Source organism: Musca domestica, unplaced genomic scaffold (genome assembly GCF_030504385.1).
Source record: "Musca domestica strain aabys unplaced genomic scaffold, Musca_domestica.polishedcontigs.V.1.1 4, whole genome shotgun sequence".
NCBI classification, from domain to species: Eukaryota; Metazoa; Arthropoda; class Insecta; order Diptera; family Muscidae; genus Musca; species Musca domestica.
The window spans coordinates 4,580,855-4,603,431 of record NW_026712328.1 but is presented as its reverse complement, the minus strand read 5'-3'; the positions used below and the strand labels follow the sequence as shown (position 1 = coordinate 4,603,431).

Below are 22,577 nucleotides of genomic sequence, written 5' to 3'. Positions count from 1 at the left end.
TGTATATTTCGAGATGTTACAAAAGGAATGACAAACTTAATATACCCTCCACTCACCAAAACTTTTTGGATGGTATAAATATATTTGCAAATATTTATACACAATTATCCGATATAGTCTCTGTTCCAGAGCTGCTAGTTTTTACCACAATAACCGATTCTTCCTTTACGATATCGGACAAAATGGCAAAACTAGTAGATTCCTGCAGTGTTTGAAACAGAGCAATAGTTTACTACTATTTGGAATAATTATGTTTGATGATTATGATGCTTTAGGGAATCAAATATAAAATATATAGAAATGATTGTTTGTAACTAAAAATATATAATGAAATTAATATCATAAGTGTGTGTAAAAATTACAATTAATAGAACTATTTAAATTAATTAATAATGTTTAGTTTAATAAAATTAAATAAAAATAAAACTAACAATAACCAATGTCAATGACTTTTCTTCTTTAAAAGGAAAGATGTATTGTGTTTAACTAGCGTAAGACAAAATACCTTCCATTATTTAGTTATCACTCCCACAGTATATAACATTATATTCTTGCTTAGGCACACATTGTCATATATTTTGTATGTATCATTATTTAGTGGTTATATCTTCAGTACGTAACCTAATACTCACGCTTTGTTGAGTTTCGCTAGTAAGCATGATTTGTAATTTATATTAATAAATTTATATTTAAGTTAATCATTTGATCTCAGTTAATAGCCAGTATACAAACCTTATGTGCCAATTCTCCTTACTTCTAAAGAACGTTAGAAAAAAAACGAAAGGTGAATCCAAATATATGCCATTTAGTCATTTTACAATATGTATTTACATTTTAATTTCGACAACCTTAATTAGCTGCAGGAAGCGAATTAATGAGAAATAGTAAATTTAACGTTTTTATAAACTATTATAATCGTCCATAACTAACTCCGTGTGATGACTGTCTTTCATGACATTTAATTCATCATCAAGAGCACTTCTTCTGTCGCACATTACGGTCGATAAGGCAGTATTACAGTTCTCAAGTAGTTTTTCTGTTTCCGAATTTAAATGTTTTGGTCTGAAATATATGCTAGGAATGGTCTTAGTTTTTATGTATGATTTCAAATATAAGGTTGATGTTTCCCACATTTCGTAATCTTTAACACGACAAATCCTTTCCTCCAAACTTTTTATTTCAATCTGTTTGCACTTTCTGTAGTGGAACAGTGACTGCCTTTCCTTCTTAAGAGACTCACGTTCGTGTACTTCTTGCTCTTCAAGTTTCTTTTCTATTTGTGCTTTCCTTTCTTCCTTTTGTTTTAAACGTGATTCCTCTTGACAAAATTTATTTAATGTTCCTAGCAATGCTCCAAACATTCTGCGATTTCGGGCTATTGACTCAGAATCAGAACATTGCGCTTTAAGAATTTCTTGACGTGTAGGTAGTTCTCGAATAACTCTTGAGTTTAAATGTGGCCTAATTTTTCTTGTTTGCATTAACGGAGGCGAAGATAATCTATTAAACACTGACTTGGAGTCATTGGATCGTTTACTCATGCTTAATACACACTTTTTGAGAATGCCTACGCCATTTCTATTGTTTTCGGGCCTGAAAAAGACAAATAAAAAGGAGTAATTAACAAACAGTTATGAATAAATATTGTAATGCAGATCAAGGCAGAGAGTGTCACATTTATTTTGTGATTGAAATAAAATTCTTTGTCTTTAAGCCAACCCGCGAAGGGCATCTCTGGCTACGTTGGTGAACCTATAAAAATTATTGCCGAAAAAGATATCATAAAATTGGATATTAGATCTCATTTGGTCTCAAATTGTGTGTGTGACGAGTCAGAGGTGGTAGAACTATATGAGAGCTATACCTTACGGGTGTGCCCAAAAAATATTTTGTGGCATGATAAACTAATAGAAAATAATTTACCCACAACAAAAGGTTGTGGTCATAAAAGAAAACTTAAGTTGGGCTGTCCTTTTATGCGCTCAATCGTGATGGGGAAAGAACTATACAGCTTGCAGCATGATTTCTAATCGTTACCTTGTAATGAATAATCGATCGCATCAGTAATCGACTAAGTTAGTACACGCGAGTGCAGACGCAAAAGATAAACAATGACGGGCAGGTATATAGTAAAAACTAAAACTAATTTTGTAATATCTTGGTGAAAAAAGTTAACAAAAAAGGTATTGCAATAAAAAATAACAATATAGATTTAATTCCATTTCAGGTTTTACTTTTAATGAAGATGCTGCAATTTTCATAAAAATATGACACTGAATAAAAATTGAAGCTAGACTGGGCATTTTTCATTACACCTAAAAACCCATTGACATCATATACCAAGAGGTGCATTTTAATGTCAAAAAGATGGAAGATACACCGTATCGACACTTGTACCGGTGAATGACTTGAATTTTCGGATGTATATTTTTTAACGGCCCAATTACGGTTGTCGTTTCTATAGTCGTCGTCGACTTTATGTGCAAGTCGCTCTCACCATCGCTTCGATTCAAAAATGGTATTACGGTAAGGCATTGAAGCGACATCGACAGTTTAAAATAAAAGTTGGCAACAATTAAAAAAGCGTTGGCAACACTCCTTTGTAATTGACAAAATAAGATAAAAATTTGTTTGTATTTTGAATTCTAATTTCGTCTCTTTCGGAAAAATAAAAAATATAGTGAAAAAATGGATATTATAAATGCGTTACATATCTTAAGTTCAAGTGAGGATTAAGTGGAAAATGTATTAGTAGTGCAGCGGCGAGTGCAGCAAACAAACATATTTGCATTGCCTGACTCTTGATTGTGTTGTTCCAAAAGTTTATACTGCTCTTTCAAGAGTTCAATAGTTTTTTCTTTCCTTGATGACTTTTTATCATCGAGAAGCTTGGATAGAAGTTACATCAGACTCGTCATCAGCATTGTCCACTGGCTCATTTTCCAGATCAATATCGTCTGTTAAAATTATGTTTTCCGTACTTTTTACTCCAAGTGCACGACCTGGTAGATTCAGTTACTTTTGAAACTGCATTACATTCGTGAAGGACACTTCCCAAAGCGACAAAGTCATTTGCTTAAAAATACCACCTCCAGTGCTGCTGGCTTCACACTTATTGTGCACAATTGTTTTTTAGTTTTAAATTTTAAATCTTTCCAAACCTAGAAGAACTTTAGAAAACTAACTAATAAAAACATACAAAAATAATTTTAATTTTAACATACTTTTTGCCAGTCTCTAATCGGTGACCCATTTACATTTAATTTTGAGGCAATGGATTCCAACCTGATTTAAAATTAGCTGGAAAATGACCTTTACTTACCCTTTTGCCAAAAATGTTTTTTTTTTTTTTTTCAATTCGGAAACCAACATTTCGAATTGTTTTGCTGTTCTTATTTTCATGGTCAAATATCAAATACAAAAAAGTTACAATATCAACGTCGACTAAAAAATACAATGTCGTCACAATATTTTACGGTGACAGATTTTCTTAAAAATCGACTTCACGTCAATCATTTGTCGCTATTGACAAAAGCGACAACCCTATTATCATTATTATTGCCTCGACTTCATTTTGCGACGCCGACGACAACCATAATAGGGCCGATTATTTTGGAGTTCTTAAAACTATATTTGCAGATGTGGCAAATATAGGATTGAGGTCCTGATCGGCCTTAGATTGGCAAAAGTTTGACATCTTTAAAAGAGCGAAATATTTACATAAATGCTTCGCCCAAGTCTCGCAAATGATCCACAATCGATAAATATGCCACAAATTTCCCACCCCTACCGACCGAGGGGGAGACCATCCCCATACGTAGGGATCGCGTACACATTATGATCCGCACCATGATGGGTTACCAGTAAATAATTAAAATCAACACTGACAGGGTCAACCATCGCATAGTTTGAGCGATGTAAGTCAGTATATAAAAATTGATATCTACTAGTTCTAAAAGGAACATTTATTCAAATAGACGAAATAAGAAAATCAGATGGTACAGTACCGCTTAAAATTTTTAACATCATTATACAATTAAACATAATGCGTCTACTTTTTAATGAAGGTAATCGAATTAATTTTAACCTGCTAGTATAAGAGGGCATAACAAAACAAATTTAAACCTCTTAAAGCAAAAAGCAAGAATTGCTTCTGTACGGACTCGATTTTATCAAAATAAAAGGCAATCCTGTTGTGTCAAAAAATTGTGGTGCTCCGTGCTTTTGAAAAAATTATTAGTTATATGTTTTATTAAATTAATTAATCTGGTAAAAAAGTGTATTAAAGTGTTCAATAGTGATTTTGTAACTCAAAGTGATAATTGGTGTAGTGTTTTAAAATCTTGTTTTGTCTTTTAAAGTAATATCAATTTTCAAATTTTGTAGTTGTACATTCTCCTTTTATCCTCTTTCTTTTGTTACATTAGCTAATTAGTTGTTGTAACATATCGTCTTGTTTTGTTTGTCATCTCATAAGAGTTGCCAACATTTAAAAAAGAATAAAATAAACAAATAAAAAAATTCCAGCTACAGATCTAATCTTGAAAAATATAGTTGTAACTTGTGTATTAAAAAAAGAAATAATTATAATTAAAATAATAATAATTAAAATAAAAAAATGTCGTGCCCTTTTGAATTGTGTAATATTGTTGCAGAGGATGAATTGTGTGTTACCTGTTGGTTTTGTCTTAATCAATGGCATGCAAAATGTGCTAGGATTAATGCAAAAGTTGTAGACACAATTAGAAATAATGTTGGTGTTGTGTGCAATGTAGGAAACTATCTGCAGACTTTTATAATTTTGTAAAGGATTTGCAGTCGGAATTGACATCGATGAAAAAAGATTTTTCCTCCCTATCACTCCGATTCGAGAATTTCTCTACATTGTTTGAGAAATACCAAGAATTAGATGAGTTTGTGTCGTCACCGTCAGTTTCTGGCCAGAAACGCAAATGGGCTGCGAAAAAGGCACCAACTAAGGGAATGCCTAGTCGCAAAGCAATAGTTTCTGTGGAGAACACTGATCCACAACCGGTTTCAGTTAATATCACTGAAACAACTGAGACTGGACGTGAACAGTCGTATGCCAGTGTTGTTACACACCCAGTTCCGGTAGATAACAGCGGTATAGGTAAAGGGGTAAATAATCCTGAAGTTATGAGTATTGATAGTGAGGTTTCTAAGAAAACCTCACAATCTACTCGTAACATACAGGAATTATCACTTCCTTCACTTATCACTAGTGATCGTCCCGAGACTGCTACTGGCAAAACTCAACCTGTCCAAAGATCATTATCTATGGCTCCCGCCATGAAAATGATATTTGCAACAAGGTTTGCGCCAGAAACAACGGCCGATGACATAATCTATTATATAAAATCAAAAATTGAAGGAGATTACCTTTTGAGATGTTATAAGCTCCGATCTGCATTTTCTGAAAGTAGATCTTCTTTCAAAATCGTTGTGCCTGAAAATATTTTTGTACAGTTGATTTTAAAAGAATTTTGGCCTGCTAGGGCATTTATTAAAGAATTTGTGGAGAGATCCGATAATTTAGCTCATTTGCCTCTTAGACCAGATTCGGTGCCAAAAAACTAAATGACTCATTTTCTATTTGCTATCATAATGTAAGGGGGCTTAATACAAAATTAACCAGTTTATATACTGATAGCATTGGTTTCAATTATAATGTATTGGTTTTCTCCGAAACTTGGTTAAAAACATCTATATTAAATAGTGAAATTTTATGTTCAAAATATCAAATATTTAGAAAAGATCGTGTTTGTAAAAAAGGTGGTGGCGTCCTTATTGCAGTTGATACCAAATATACCACTAATTTAATTGATCTAAATGATTTTCTTGATATAGAATTTGTTGGTGTTTCCATTGAATTGGGCATATCTAAATTGTTTGTAACTTGCTCTTATATTCCCCCTTCATCTTCATTTGACATTTATAATCAGCATTTATCAGCAATAAATTTAATCACTGAAAAAAGGAAAGATTCCGATCACATTCTTATCCTTGGTGATTTTAATATGCCCTCCATTAGGTGGCTTCCAATGCCAGATTCTGAAGCTTTGATTCCTTTGCCATCCGAAATGAACAGTTTGTGTGACTTAAATCTTTATCAAATAAACAGTGTGAAAATTCCCTCTTGATTTGGCGTTTGTAACACAGCATTTTGATATATTCAGAATTCTTCCAATATGCACTCCTGAAGATATATACCATCCAACTTTATATATCTCCATGACTCACAGTTATGTAATTTTTTTTTTTTTTTGTTTAATTGTTTAATTTATTGAATCTTTCATATATTTAATGAAAATAACAATAAGGTTTCATATCTTATATACTAATATTTTTATAGGGAGGTTGTCAATACAATCACCCCATATTTTGTTCATGCTTTAATTATTATTGTTTTTTTTTTTTATAATATAGATGTGTGTTATTTTGTGGGCTTGTGGATACAGTTATATCCGTGAATTGATTGGATAGGTAGTTAAGATTAGTTTAGATACAGATATATCTAAGTGAATCGTGGACTACAGAAATAGTCTTACGGATATAATGTTGCTTTGTTTAGATACAGTTATATCTAATCATCCCGCGGACTACAGTAATAGTCTTATCGATTTCTTCACTAATCTTCCCGCGGACTACAGTAATAGTCTTTTCGATTTCTTCACAGAAGCAGCTTCCAATTTAGCATACTACTACCTGCAGAAGTATAAAAGTGGACGACGTTCAATTGGCCAGACAGGAGCTGAAAATAATGAGAGCGTAAGACAAAAGAATAAACTATATGATAGAAAGAGTGTCACGTCTGCGCAGTCTATCGTGGCCTCCGAATAGTAGGAGTTGGCGGGCCAAGTTATTTGGGTGCTCGGATAGTTTGTTTAAGTACCTGCGGCAAAGCTTCTTTATTTCTTCTTCAACAGTAAGTATATTTAGGTCCTTGTGGATGTTTGCGTTCCTCATGTACCATGGTGCACCTGTAATAGATCGAAGAATATTCGACTGTCTTCTTTGTAGTTTACTTACGTTAGAGGCACTAGCTGTACCCCAGAGCTGTATGCCATACGTCCAAATTGGCTTTATTATAGTCTTATATAATAGGACTTTATATTCTAATTTAATAGAAGAACGTATACCAATTAACCACTCAAGATTGGCCTTTTTTAGTTTAATTTGTGTGATTTTTGCATCGATGTGTTGCTTCCATGTAAGTCTTCGGTCCAGGTGCATTCCGAGATATTTTACGGTATCTTTCTGTGGAACTTGAGTATTAAAGATTTTTATCGTGGGGCAAAGTTCACGTCTTAGAGCAAAAGTAACATGTATGCACTTGCTAGCATTTACCGATATTCTCCATTTTGTCAGCCAATTTTCGAGAAGATATACATGGTATTGTAGTTTTTCCGACGCAATCAGAGGATCCTTGTGTATGCTAATGAAAGCAGTATCATCAGCAAACGTTGAGGTTAGAGTTTCATTGGTTGTGGGCATATCGGCAGTAAATAACACGTACAGAATTGGTCCTAAGATACTACCCTGTGGGACGCCAGCCAATATTTTTCTCGAATTTGAAAGTATGTCTTTCGATTTAACAACAAACGTACGATTTGACAAATAACTACAAAAAAGTTTATGAGTGTTTTTAGGTAGAGTTTCACAAATTTTGTATAGAATTCCAAGATGCCAGACTCTGTCAAACGCTTGGGAAATGTCTATAAATAGCGCCGAGCAGTACTCCTTCCTTTCGAATGCCATTCTAATGTTTGTGACTATGCGGTGCACTTGCTCAATAGTACTGTGGTTCTTACGGAAGCCGAATTGGTGGTCGGGGATAATACTGCTATTTGTAATATGGGGAGTTAACTTCCTTAGTAAAGTTGTTTCGAACAGCTTTGAGAGTATAGATAGAAGACTGATGGGTCTATACGATTTTACCTGCGTTGGATCTTTTCCAGGTTTCGGAATCATTACTATTTCAGATTCTTTCCATACAGACGGGAAGTACCCTACTCGAAGAATGCTGTTAAATATAAATAACAATAATTTAACGGCCGGTGTTGGTAATTTCTTGAGCATGTTTGGAGTAATTCTATCTTTACCCGGGGATTTTTTTAGTTTTATCGAGGCTATAGAACTTTCGATTTCTTTTAGAGAAAATCGTATTGGATTCGGAACAATGTCGTCAATTAAAGGTTGAACAACTGTCGATGGTCCGGGATTTGGGGTAAATACAGATTCAAGATGTTCGGCAAATGCGTTTACTTTTTCTTCTGTAGATCTTGCCCAAGTCCCATTTTCTAGGCGAATTGGAGATTCGTGGGCGATAGGTCTTCTCAAGTTTTTTGTGGCTTTCCATAAGCTGTAGTCAGTTCTCTCTGTGGGATCCAGGTTATTTAGGAATATTTTTAGGTTTCGCTCTTCATTTAATCTGAGTGCTTGTTGTAAGAGTTTTTCACATTCTTTTAGTTTTTCCCGAAACCTAGGTGATCGGTGCTTCTGCCATTCTCTTCTGGCCTTCCTTTTATCAGACACGAGTTTTCGAATGGTCGATGGATTATGGGAATTATTTTCTAGTTTTGAAAATTTAGTGGGAGTGGCAACATTGACAGCGGTGTTGACTATCGAAGTAAATATTTTAACTGCATTGTCAATTTCTTCTCCGGACTTTAGAGGAGTGTTAGAATTCACATGTGTACTGACATATTTTTTGTACTTCATCCAGTTTGTATATTTATTTGGTAGATAATCCGGGGAAGTTGCGAGTTGAACATAATTTAATGTTATTATAGTTGGGGAATGGTCTGACGACAAGTCAAACGAGGGTACCACGGACATTTGTTCCCTCTTAATATTCTTTGTTACCGCAAAGTCAATTAAGTCAGGACGTTTTTGCAGGTCTGAAGGCCAGTAAGTAGGCTGGCCAGTAGATAACACGTCCAATTTAGCGGACGAAATGGAGTTTAAAAGCTGTCTACCTCTGGGTGTAATAAGTCTAGATCCCCAGAAGGTGTGTTTGGCATTATAATCTCCAGCTGCAATGAATCTACTACCAAGAGATGAGAAAAAGTGTGCGAATTCATCTTTGCTTATACTATGTCTCGGAGGACAATATATTGCAGATATAGCTGTATTCGTTGAAGATAGTGCAACTGTTGTAGCTTGTAGGTGGTCAAACTTATATTCTGGCATGGGGTAATGCTGAATTTTATTAGAAATTATCACCGCGGTGCCACCGCAAGCTCTCCCACTAGGGTGTTTAGTGTCGTATGTACTGTAACCGTTTATTCTAAAACAGTTTCTAGAAGTGAAATGAGTTTCAGATACCAGTAAAATGTGTATGTTGAGTGAGTGAATAAAGTTTTCGACCTCGTGTTTATGTTGGCTTAAGCCGTTTGCGTTCCAAAAACAGATTCGAATTTTATCTATTTTTGTTTTAAAACTATTTGCATAATCATAGATTGATTTCTCACAATATCTTGCATCATGCTTTGCATACTTGTCATAAAAGAATTCATGGTGACGATTAGTTTTTCGATAGATGATTCTATATTTGAATTTTTATAGTTGGGTGAGTCATTTCTCAAAGTATCAGAATATAAGTATTGCATATTCTGTGAGGGGAGATTGTAATTAGGAGCGGTGGTTTCATTCCTCTTGTTTAGCTCGGGGAACTCAGCTGTTTTGATATTAAATTGTGGATTTTCCCGTACCCGGTAGCTTGTAGGCTTTTTTGTGGCTAAGCTAGATTTTGTTAAGTGGATATATACAGGACATCCTCTGTAGTTTGCAGTATGATTTCCACCGCAATTGCTGCACTTTTTGACGCTTGGGTCAGTTTTGGGATGTGGACATTCCGATGATTTGTGGAGGTCACCACAAGTAACACAAACCGATAGCAATTTACAATACGTTTTGGTATGCCCATACTCTTGGCAGTTTGTACATTGAGGTTGGCCTTTTCTTTTTTGAGGTTCTTCAATTTTCACACCGCGATTACAAAGAAGCCTAAGGCTATAAATTGGATGAAATTGTCCCTTTTTCTTTAGTTGCGAAGATTCGTATGTTAGTTCTACTTTAAACATAGGTTGCGGAATTTTATCTTTATTGAAAATGTTGATGATAGACTTTGTTTCGAATCCTTCTGCTGCGAGAGCATCTTTTATGTCCTCTATGGGTGTAGAACTATGAAGGCCTTTAATGACGACGACTAGTCCTTTTGAGCTCTTAATCTGATAGGTGTAATAATTCTTCTTCTCAGAATCCAGAGCACGAACTAGGTCCTTATAATGCGACTCAGTATAGGTTTGTATTTTCGTCTCTTGGAGATTTCCTCTCTTAAGAGATACCACGTGAAAATTAGGTTTACCCAATATTTGGGAGAGTTTGTTCACAAGATTGTTTGTAGTTTCTTCGCGAAGATATAGTGGGGGAGGTTTTTGGGATCTAACCGGTTGTATCATTTCATCAGTCTCGTTATTCGAGCCGAGAATTGAGAATCTGTTGTTGCGGTCATTGTTTGTAGACTTTGGGGTTTTAGCTTTTGGTTCCTTGGTTGGAGTTCTAGAACTAGCCTTACGCTTTGTTACTAAGACATATCGGTCCATGCCTGGAGGAACTATGTTTTGCTTCTTGTTTTTTTCAAGAGACGCATGCTTACTTGAAGCGATAGTTTCTTGATGTACAATCGCATCGTGTGATAGCACCTTTATAGAATTTATTTTGGGCGTGTTTACATTGTTTTGTTTATATGACATTTCTGTTGTTTCGTTGGGAGTAGTCTCACCTGGCAAGTTTTTGTCATGAAAAACTCTCGGCGATGCCGACTTAGAACGGCTTTGGGGTTTAGCTGTAAGATACCAGCTTTCGTGGCGTTTTGGCGCGGTTGAGCTGAAATCTGTCGACGTCAACTTAAGGTATACGTTTTGCCCGTTCTCACTTACATTTCTCTCTTCCGTATGAGAGAGTGACATACACTTGTTGTTGTTAACACTATAACAAACCGATTTATGTGCTTGGGGAAAAAGAGGATAAAGTAGAAAAAAAAAAAAACTATTTTGCAAGAATTCTTAATAAAAAGGATTTTTTAGCAGGTTTTTTTTAGATTATATTTCCTGAGATTATTTAATAGCGTACTGTTTGCTTTTATATTATTTATTTTGCTTTGCTTGTGAAAAAAAACACCTTTCATTAGCAACGAAAAATAAAACGCGTCCGTACTTAACGCCGGCTATCGTAAATGTAATTGAAGAAAGTCAGTCCGACTTATTTAAAACTGTCCTTAATTACAAAAAAACTAATTTTCGAAAATTTAATACCCTCATTTCCTCCGTAAATTGGGCTTCTGTGTGCCTGTGTAACAGCCATAAAGATTTAGAATATATAATAGATAAATTTTATGATATTTTAAATAGATTTAAAATGGAATGTGTTCCAACCACTAGAGTTAAAAATTCAAATAAATATCCGTGGATAACCTCTGAGTTATCAAGTTTAAAAAACTCTAAAAATAAGCTTTTTCGTAAATATAAAAAATCAGGCTTAACAATAGACTACACTAATTACTCTGTTGGTAGATCTAAATATACTTTAGAGTCTCGTAGATTGTATAATCTTTACCTAGACAAGATTAAAAATAATTTTAAATCCAATCCTAAATCTTTTTATGATTTTGTTAATCTAAAACGAAAAGTTTCCTCAAAGCCCTCAGTATTGAAATACAACAATGAAGAATTTGTCACAGGCACAGATATTGCTGAATCTTTCGCAGATTTTTTTGCCACAACCTATTCCAGTACATCTTGCCAAATTAAAGATTTGTATCCTTATAAGTTGTCACAGGCTGATCAAATTTGTATGCCTTTTCTACAACGCCAGGATGTGTCCAATAGTCTGCGTAGTTTAAAATCGATTAAATGTCCAGGACCGGATGGCATACCTAATATAATTCTTAAATATTGTTCAGAAACATTAGCACTTCCGTTAACTATATTGTTTAATTATTCACTTAAATTTGGTCACTTTCCTACTTTCTGGAAAAAATCTTATATTATACCTTTACATAAGTCTGGTAGTCTTACTAATGTGTCAAATTATAGAGGAATTGCAAAATTAAGTGCCATACCAAAATTGTTTGAAAAAGTAATTACTACAGTAATTTCACAGAAAATTCAATCTATATTGAGTCCATATGGTTTGTCCAGCATGGTTTTCGTAGTGGTCTTTCAACTACAACAAATCTTATACAATTTACGTCAACAGTAATAAAAGGATTTGTTCAGCGTAAACAAACTGATACAATTTATACTGATTTTAGTAAAGCTTTTGATAGGGTTAACCATGAACTCCTAATATATAAATTAACCGGTCCTCTTTCTTTTATTTATCAACGATTTACCTAATTCCATAAATTACTCGAAATTGTTAATGTACGCAGATGATGTTAAATTATTCATTTCTCATAATTGTGATAAACGAGCTAGTTTACTTCAAAACGATTTAGATAGCCTTTTTAAATGGTGCAGGTTAAATTGTATGGAGTTAAATTTAAGCAAATGTAAGCATATGTGCTTCTCCAGATCTTCTTCTCTGATATTACAATATAAAAGAATTTTCTGATCCATATATAACAAAACAGTTATTTACGTCTCTTGTTAGACCTATATTGGAATATGGTTCTGTTGTATGGGATCCTCAATATGCAATATATTCAGATAAAATAGAATCCGTGCAAAAACAATTTCTGCTATTTGCCTTACGAGGTTTACATTGGAATAGTGATTTTGTTTTGCCTTCTTATGCTAGCAGGCTAAAATTAATTAGATTGCCTACACTTAAGTAATATGGTTATTAAAATTTAATTTGGGGTCCATCGATACTCCAGATCAGTGAAGGAATCTACAGTTGATAACACATATCCATTTATACTATAATGATTTGATATAGCTTTAGATCTAAAAAAAACATATGCTTAAATTTTTTTAAATTCAACTCCATGCCATTGAGATGACACCAATTAAAAAGACTTAAATAGCCTCTGCAGTAAGTCAGCATTTATTTGAGATTTATGAGTCATGAATAATTTTACATCATCAGCGTACATCAATCAAAAATATTTGCGATATATTTGATATTTTGTCATAAAATTTCAGTATTCAATATAGACGGATTTAACCAAGTTTCGGAAAATTATAAAATGTTGTATTCAAAGGCAAAACAATCAGTGTATTATCGAGATAATTTAGATTTTAACCCCTTACATTCTGATAGCAAATTGATAAATCATTTTTTAGTTTTTTGAAGCAGAAACTGGTAAGTGAGGTATGTGAGCTAAATTTTCTGATTTTTCTACAAATTCTTTTACACATGCCCTAGCAGGCCAAAATTCATTCGTAATTACCGCATCGAAATGATTTTAGGGTAAAACAAATTTAAAAGAAGATCTACTTTCTGAGAATGACGAATGTAGTTTGTAACATCTCAGGAAGTAATCTCCTTCGATTTTCGACTTCATATAAGAACTTATATCCTCAGCAGATATATCTGGTGCGAATCTCGATACAAAAACCATTTTCATGGCAGGAGCCATAGATAATGGTTTATCTTTAACTTGTTGAGATTTTGAAACTGAGTTGGAAGAAGCACCAGGAGCCGGCTGAGGAGCTAACATACAATCTGAAGCGTCTTGTACGCCAGAAGCATCAACATTAGTTAAATACTTCTTAGCAGTCCTTTTACGCTTCAGGCCAAATACGACTAGTAAGGAAACTAATTCATCTAAATTAGCCACGCCACGAAAATTGCATTAAATCACAACATTCGGAGGTAAATATTCCAAATATTCTTATTAATTTCTCGAATTTCCGCAGATATTTCTTTCGAAAAGTTATAAAACTCTACGATAATATTTCGGTATTTAATACAACCCCCACCTTAATCCATTAAAATCTAAATTGAGGGCATCAGCAACATTTACCTCAATTCCAGCACAATGAGCATGTGACCGGTTGAAGCAAAGCTAACACTCAATTGTTCCAACAGATACAGTAGGATTCTTACAATTACTCAGATGACAAAATTTACTGTAGCGGGAATTGAACCGAGAAACTTTTAAGAAGGACAGAAATAGATTAATAAATAAATATATGGCAACTCTCCTTTATGACAAGACAGAATGTAGGAAAAAGGAATAACAAAAATTTATTATAACAACAATTAGAGAGGTTAGAAAAAGATGAAGACAATTCTAACTTGAACAATTGAAACAAGAATAATTCCAATTACACTAATATGCATAAAACACACTACTCTAAATCACTAACAAGTATGCTTGTAAGAAATATACTTATCTATGATTTTGTACTAATTTTGTCGCACACGTTAGTTAAAAGTCTTGAAAAATAGACTTTTATTAGTTTTCAATAAAAATTACCAAAAAATATCAACTATCTCACGACAGGGTTGTCAGAATTTTCAAGTTTTTATAGGTATTATTTCCCACAATTAAAAAATAAAAATGAAAATAGAATCCCTTAAAAATTCTGTTAAAATCTAAAATATACCGAATATATGGTGATACTGATGATATTATGATATTATTTCCCACAATTAAAAAATAAAAATGAAAATAGAATCCCTTAAAAATTCTGTTAAAATCTAAAATATACCGAATATATGGTGATACCGATACTTAGGGTCTATACGAAGATCTGGACCTGCATAGACAATTTTCTTCATAGATTGTATAACCCATTAAGAAAACTTCAAATACGAAATTTAAATTAAATCCGGTGGATAATGTATCTAAAATCATCAAAATACCGAATAAAGGGAGGTACCGTTATATGGAGGATACAAAAATAATGTGATGTAAGCCTCGTATGAATTAGTATAGTCCATCACAACAAACAGGTTACGGGCCCAGATACGCGCAATTTTAAATCGATTATAGTGAAAAGTAATGAAAATTCTACATCGATAGAGATGAACTACGCACTATTTCCAAAACTGGAAACAGCAATAATATATAGAAGTTTAATGTGGAACAGCTGCTGCTTGAGAGGTTACGGGCCAATATTAAATCACTTATGGTGAAAAGTAAAGAGAATTATACATCGATGGCGATGAACTACGCACAATTTCCACACCTGGGAAAGAGCAATTATCTATATGGAGCTATTGCTGCTTGAGAGGGATGTTGCGTGATGGTAAAGCGAGAGCTGCTATTGGTTTGGCTGTGGAAGGGTCACAGAAGGTAATAATCAAACAACATAAGACTTCAAAGAATTCTGGGACGCTTTGAAAAAACATCACGACAAGGCGAGTATAACCAACAAAGTTAGCCTAATCCGCAAATGTCATCGATGATGTTTACTTGAAGTCGTGCAATAGAAGATCACATAAGTGAATATTTATCGATTGAGGATCGTTTCCGAGACTTGGGCGAAACTTTTCAGGATCAGGAATATACCAATTTAATATCATCATTAAAAATGAGACCAGAAGCAGGTCTTACACTGGATTTAGTGAAGGAGAAATTGTTGCAGGGATAAAAGCGAAAGTGCGGTGATAAAGAGGAATTGTACAAGTCTGAGACAGAACGATGACAGAGTTTATGTTGCTAGTAATGGTGATGAGCATTTTTGTTTTGACATATATGATATCAGACTGAACGGTGATTAAAATATTTATTTATTTATTCATTTCATACCATAATACTAAAGCCTCCAAGGCCAATGAATAGTATTAATAACGTAAATAGTATGTTGATTCTGCCGCAACATGTTATATGAGCCGCAAAATGAATATTTTGTAAAAATCAACAAGAATATTAGAAACGTTATATATATGTCCGATGAAATTGAGTTAAGACAGAGCCATAACAATAAGGAACGTTTCGTTGGTTCCTAAATTAGATAGATGTTTGTTGTCAGTTTGCAATTTAACTAGTCAAGGTTTTGATGTGATATTCAAGTCCGGTGGTTTCTCGATAACTCAGAATGATCGTGTGTATACGAAGGCAACACTGAAATGAAATTTGTATGTGTTGGAGCATAAAGGGATTGTCATGAAAGTTTCTAGTAGCAGTTTCTAATAGTCGTCTTAGCATACGTGGCATAGACGACATGGTCATAGAAATTTGCAAATAATTAAAACTGTTATAAACTAAAATAAAGTAGAAGGAATTAAGATATTTTTTTCGAAAAGTTATAAAACTCTACGATAATATTACGGCATTTAATACAACACCACCTTAATGCATTAAAATCTAAATTGAGGGCATCAGCAACATTTACCTCAATTTCTGCACAATGAGCATGTGACCGGTTGAAGCAAAGCCAGCACTCAATTGTTCCAACAGATTTAGTAGGATTCTTACAATTTTCGTACGAAAAATACACATTTCAAACAGAAAATATTATTTAATGTTAAAAGTGGATATAATTTGATGTTAAAAGTGGAGAAATTATGTACTCAGATGACAAAATTTCCTGTAGCGGGAATTAAAAGAGCAATTTTTAAGAAGAACAGAAATAGATTAATAAATAAGTATATGGCAACTCTGTTTTGTAATAAGGCAGAATGTAGGAAAAAGGAATTACAAAAATGTATAATAACAACAATTAGAGAGGTTAAAAAGAAGAAGACAATTCTAACTTGAACAATTGAAACAAGAATAATTCCAATTACACTAATATGCATAAACAAACTGATCTAAATCACTAACAAGTATGCTTGTAAGAAATACATTATCTATGATTTTATACTAATTTTGTCGCACAAATTAGTTTTTATAGGTATTAATTCCAACAATTAAAAAATAAAAATGAAAATAGAATACCTTAAAAATTCTGTTGAAATCTGAAATATACCGAATATAGGGTGATACCGATACTTAGAGGCTATACGAAGATCTGGACCTGCATAGACAATTTTCTGTCATAGATTGTATAACCCATTAGGAAAACTTCAAACACGAAATATAAATTAAATCCGGTGGATAATGTATCTAAAATCATCAAAATACCGAATAAAGGGAGGTACCGTTATATGGGGGATACAAAAGTAATGTGATATAAGCCTCGTATGAATTAGTATAGTCCATCACAACAAACAGGTTACGGGCACAGATACGCGCAATTTTAAATCGATTATAGTGCAAAGTAAAGAAATTCTACATCGATAGAGAAGAACTACGCACTATTTCCAAAACTGGGAAACAACAATTATATATGGAAGTTTAATGTGGAACAGCTGCTGCTTGAGAGGTTACGGGCCAATTTTAAATAGCTTATGGTGAAAAGTAAAGAAAATTATAGATCGATGGCCATGAACTACGCACAATTTCCAAACCTGGGAAAGAGCAATTATCTATATGGAGCTATTGCTGCTTGAGAGGGATGTTGCGTGATGGTAAAGCGAGAGCTGCTATTGGTTTGGCTGTGGAAGGGTCACAGAAGGTAATAATCAAGCAACTTAAGACTTTAAAGAATTCTGGGACGCTTTGAAAAAACATCACGACAAGGCGAGTATAACCAACAAAGTTAGTCTAATCCGCAAATGTCATCGATGATGTTTACTTGAAGTCGTGCAATAGAAGATCACATAAGTGAATATTTATCGATTGAGGATCGTTTACGAGACTTGGGCGAAACTGTTCAGGATCAGGAATATACTAATTTAATATCATCATTAAAAATGAGACCAGAAGCAGGTCTTACACAGGTTTTAGTGAAGGAGAAATTGTTGCAGGAATAAAAGCGAAAGTGCGGTGGTGAAGAGAAATTGTCCAAGTTTGAGACAGAACGACGACAGAGTTTATGTTGCTAGTAATAGTGATGAGCATTTTTGTTTTGACATATATGATATCAGACTGAACGGTGATTGGAAATATTTATTTATTCATTCTATACCATTATACTAAAGCCCCCAAGGTCAATGAATAGTATTAATAACGTAAATAGTATGTTGATTCTGCCGCAACATGTCATGTGAGCCGCAAGATGAATATTTTATAAAAATCAACAAGAATATTAGAAACGTTATATATATGTCCGATGAAATTGATTTAAGGCAGAACCATAACAATAAGGAACATTTCGTTGGTTCCTAAATTAGATAGATGTTTGTTGTCAGTTTGCAATTTAACTAGTCAAGGTTTTGATGTGATATTCAAGTCCGGTGGATGCTCGATAACTCAGAATGATCGTGTGTAAACAAAGGCAACACTGAAATGAAATTTGTATGTGTTGGAGCATAAAGGGATTGTCATGAAAGTTTCTAGTAGCAGTTTCTAATAGTAGTATTTGCATACGTGGCATAGACGGCATGGTCATAGAAATTTGCAAATAATTAAAACTGTAGTGAACTAAAATAAAGTAGAAGGAATTAAGTCCAACAAATGCAATTCTGTATCGGCAAAGCAAACAAGACAAGTGTTTACAAAGAAGTCAGAAACAAAATCGCAGAGTATATTATTGGATTTAGTGCATTGCAATTTATGTGCCCCTATGCAAAATGTAACACACTCGGGAAATAAATATTTTATGGCACTGACCGACGATTTTAGCCGGCATTGCACTTTTTATTTTTTATCATCGAAGGATCAAGCATTTGAGAAAATAAAGGAATTAGTTGAAATGTGTGAGAATCAAACGTTTGCAGGTTCTACGAACTGATCAAGGTGGAGAGTTTGTAATAAGAAAATGAAAAAATATTTCAAAAGAAAAGATACAATGCATAAAGTGACGGAAAACCGGAAGCCTGGTAGAAATGGGCAGATGTACGTTATTTGACTTACATTTTTTATTGAAATATTGTGCAGAGGCTGTGAATAGCGCCAATTATATTCAGAACCGCATGCTGTCAGCATCTGTAGACGTTACACCTTTTGAATCTCTCCCAATTTGAGTCATATCCGGATGTATGCATGTGCGGCGTATGTGCACGTAAGTAAACAAAAACGTAAAATATTAGATGATGTTGCGGAAAGTATAATCTGGAGGCTGTGTCTAGACCAGATAAAGAGCAGTGTTCAAAGCCATGAAATCGAGATCTTAGTACTATTCGTGAAACAATCACCAATTAGGAGCTTATTGATTACTGCAGGTCATCATGAATATATCATATACATATCAAGACGGAATTTTTATATGGTGGGTTGAGTGCCGAGATTTATGTAGATTAACCTGAAGGATTTATTTTACCTGGAAATGAACATCTAGTATGTAAATTAATACGTAGCCCATATGGACCAACTAAGTCGGCACGTTATTGGAATCTTCGTTTCAACAAAGAAAAAAACAGCCCTGTTTGTATGTAGTTAAAGGTGATGCAGATTCAATAACTTATGTTTTGAGTTTTATTTGAAAATAATAACGTATATTGAAAAGCTATTGGATCATTGCTGTATATTTCAAATAATACTGGTCCTGATATTTTCTTGGCTATCCAGGAATGTAAGTAGTCCTACGGATGTGCACTATATAGAATTATAGGGTTCTACGATACTTAAAGGGCACTAAAAATATAAAAAGTGTGTGTAATACGGATGCCGATTGGGCCGGAGACATCAACGGTCGTAAATCGAATATTTTATTAAGCTTCGCGATGCAGAAAGCAACCAAATGTTACGTTTTCTTGAACGGAGCCTGAGTATGTCGCTCTTGCTGAAGCATCTCAAGAACTTTTGTGGTCCATTCAACTTATGAAGGAATTCAAATTAAGTATGACTACGCCTGCGATTTTTGAAGATAATTAAAACTGACTGAAATTAATGCAAGATCTGAAAGTAAATCCAAGAAATAAACATATCGACGTGAAATATTATTTTCTACGAGACTAATGTCAATCGGAAGCTGTTATATTTGAACATTGTCCAACATGATAGCAAATACACTCACAAAGCCTTTACAAAAACTTAAGATATGTAGTTTAAGAAATTTAATTAGTTTATGTTATGTAATGTGATATAAGCCTTTTATAAATTAGTATGGCCCATCACATTTGGTAAAGCGTTCCCGTAAAGTACTTTAAGTTACATTCACCCACGGTGGAGTTTCGTACTCCGACGAAGACTCAGGTGAGGACGACGGGCATGTGGACTCGCTGGGAACTTCGTTGCTGCAGCACGACGCAATATACCCTCATTCGTTGTAGTCTCGCAACCGACTTAATCCAGAACAATTTATGATGTGCACCGAACTCATTCTCAGCATCCATTACATCGCACCGATCAGAACTGTTGGTATTTTATTGTTGGAAAATGGTCAGGCTTAATCCTATTATTATTGTTTTTATAAAAACAAAACATTATTGTTATTTTTTTTTGTAACGTTCATGTAAAACGAAAGCATAACAAGTGGAGAGAGATGAAAATCTTTATAAGTGCGATTGTAAGATTTAGAAGTTTTTCCAATAGAATTTTAGATTTAGGTAATTATTTGGTTCCTCTTCTATTGAGCTCACAATCTCGTCATTTGGGTAAAAAAAGATTTTTTGTAATAGGAGTTACTTTTAAAATAACTCCTGGGGAGAATATCCCATACAAAGAACTGATGAGGATTGGTGGCTCTTTCCGAAATTTAGGTATTCCTTGCCTTACTCCCTGGTAAAATTACCATCATTCTCCACTATAAACAACAAACGCTGTTTTTGTTGTGCTTTTATGGTTTGAAATAAAAGCCAATGTTTGTTAATACTAAAGGTGTAAAGATTTATTGGATGATGAGCGTTCACAGCTACTAATTTAAAAGTAATGAAGAAGTTACAATGTAGTGAGTCAGACTCGAGTGACAGACAGAACAAGACTGCACAAGCTGAAATGGCGGTAGCACGGCGTCCTATTATATGAGCGTTGCCGTATAGGATGTTGCAACATGAGATGCCATACTGTTAATGTGGGTTGCCCCAACATCTCCCTCCTTAAGATGAGAAGGTGATCTTGAAATAGGTTTGACTGGTTGTCTGCGACTTGTTATTCTTTGAGGTCCAGTTTGGTGAACCTGTTTGAGTTGCAAAATGTTCTTGATGTTTAGGCAAAGCGATTTCGAATTCTTCAAGTAGTACGTCCAATGGTAGTTTTTGTCGATCTTGACTGCTTGACTCTACCGATTCTCTATGTCGAAGTTGATCAGTATGAGCTCGTACTAGAATTTTTCTGTCCCCAACCTCGATTAGAGTGTTATAAATGACTTTTCCTTTACGCTCGACTATTTCGCCTGTTGTCCAGTAACTTTTGTTTCCTTTGAAGTTTCTTGCATAGACCAATTCTCCGTTGCTAAACTCTCTGTTTTTGGTACCGTGTTTGGTATTGTACTGCTGTTCCATTTTGTGATTGACGTTATACTCAGGCGATTGTTGTTTCCTTAGAACGTCGAAGACCGTTCTCATTTTTCTTCCGATGAAGGATTCTGCTGGAGACTTACCTTCTGGTGCGTTGGGATTTGGTGTGGATCTGTAGACTTCTAGGAAGGTTTGGAGAGATTCCGTAGGCGTTTCTTCCCCTTCGAGTTTTTTTTAATGCCCGTTTAAGTGTATCAACGAAACGCTCGGCTTGTCCATTTGAACTTGGATGAAAACGAACAGTCCTTGTGTGTTTAATGCCTTTTTTGCTGCACCACTTCTCAAATTGTTCTGAACAGAACTGTGTTCCGTTGTCCGAGACTAATTGTTCAGGATTTCCGAAGAGTGCACAGTATCCGTTTAACATTTTTAATGTTGCATATGTGGTTGTCGTTGTTGTCTCGTAGATAACAGGGTATTTTGAATACGAGTCGATGATAAGAAGATAATATTTACCTTTTTCTGGACCAGCATAGTCTATATGTATCCTTTCAAGAGGGTGTGAAGTTAATGGCCATGGGCAAAGATTTGTTTTCACTGGACTTTTTGCCGCATGTTGACAATTTTTGCATTTCCGAACAAAGTCTTCAATTTGTTTGTCGATGTTTGGCAAATAAACATAACTTCTGGCGATGGCTTTGCTGCGTTCTGTTGATAAGTGTCCTCTGTGAAGTTGTTGTAAGATTTGTCTCTGATATGATTTAGGAATTACTATACGATTATTGAAAAGAATGCAACCATCGAACGTCGAAAGATTTTCCTTGCGGTTGATAAATTGAATAATTGTAAAATTCTGTTTGAATGTATTTGAGGACCATTTGTAAATCCGTGTCTTTTGTTGTTGCATCGACGATCATTTTAAATGATACTGGGAGAACTGACATAGTTTCATTTACCTCGTTACGTATGTCTTCTTCGAATGATATTGAAGCCACTATAAAGTCATCTGGGGGTTTTTCGTGATTGTTGACTTTTGTTTTGCACAGACCTGGGGTACTGTTATCAAAAACTGTTTGATAATTCGTTTTCGATTCTGCTATTTCATCAACATAGGTTATTTTATGACACCATGAGGTTATTGGTTTCTGCCATAGATTGAATGATTGAATCCAATCGATTCCCATGATATTGAGTTTTTCTATATCTGTTATATAACATTTTAATGTTTTTGATGTTTTGTCGATTGTGACGTCACATTGAAATTCTCCTAGGAA

The 22,577-nt window shown here is 34.3% G+C and overlaps 1 protein-coding gene across 1 annotated transcript in view; it reads right to left on the bottom strand.

Annotated features, from left to right (window-relative positions):
* Positions 1-789: 789 nt before the first annotated feature.
* The window catches only part of LOC101896963 (pinin), a 70,037-nt gene continuing 48,249 nt past the window's right edge, over positions 790-22,577 (bottom strand). Inside the window, exon 2 of the mRNA XM_059126894.1 lies at positions 790-1,593. Coding sequence (XP_058982877.1) covers positions 900-1,593 — 694 coding nt within the window. The 3' untranslated portion in view covers positions 790-899. The remainder of the gene's footprint in view (positions 1,594-22,577) is intronic.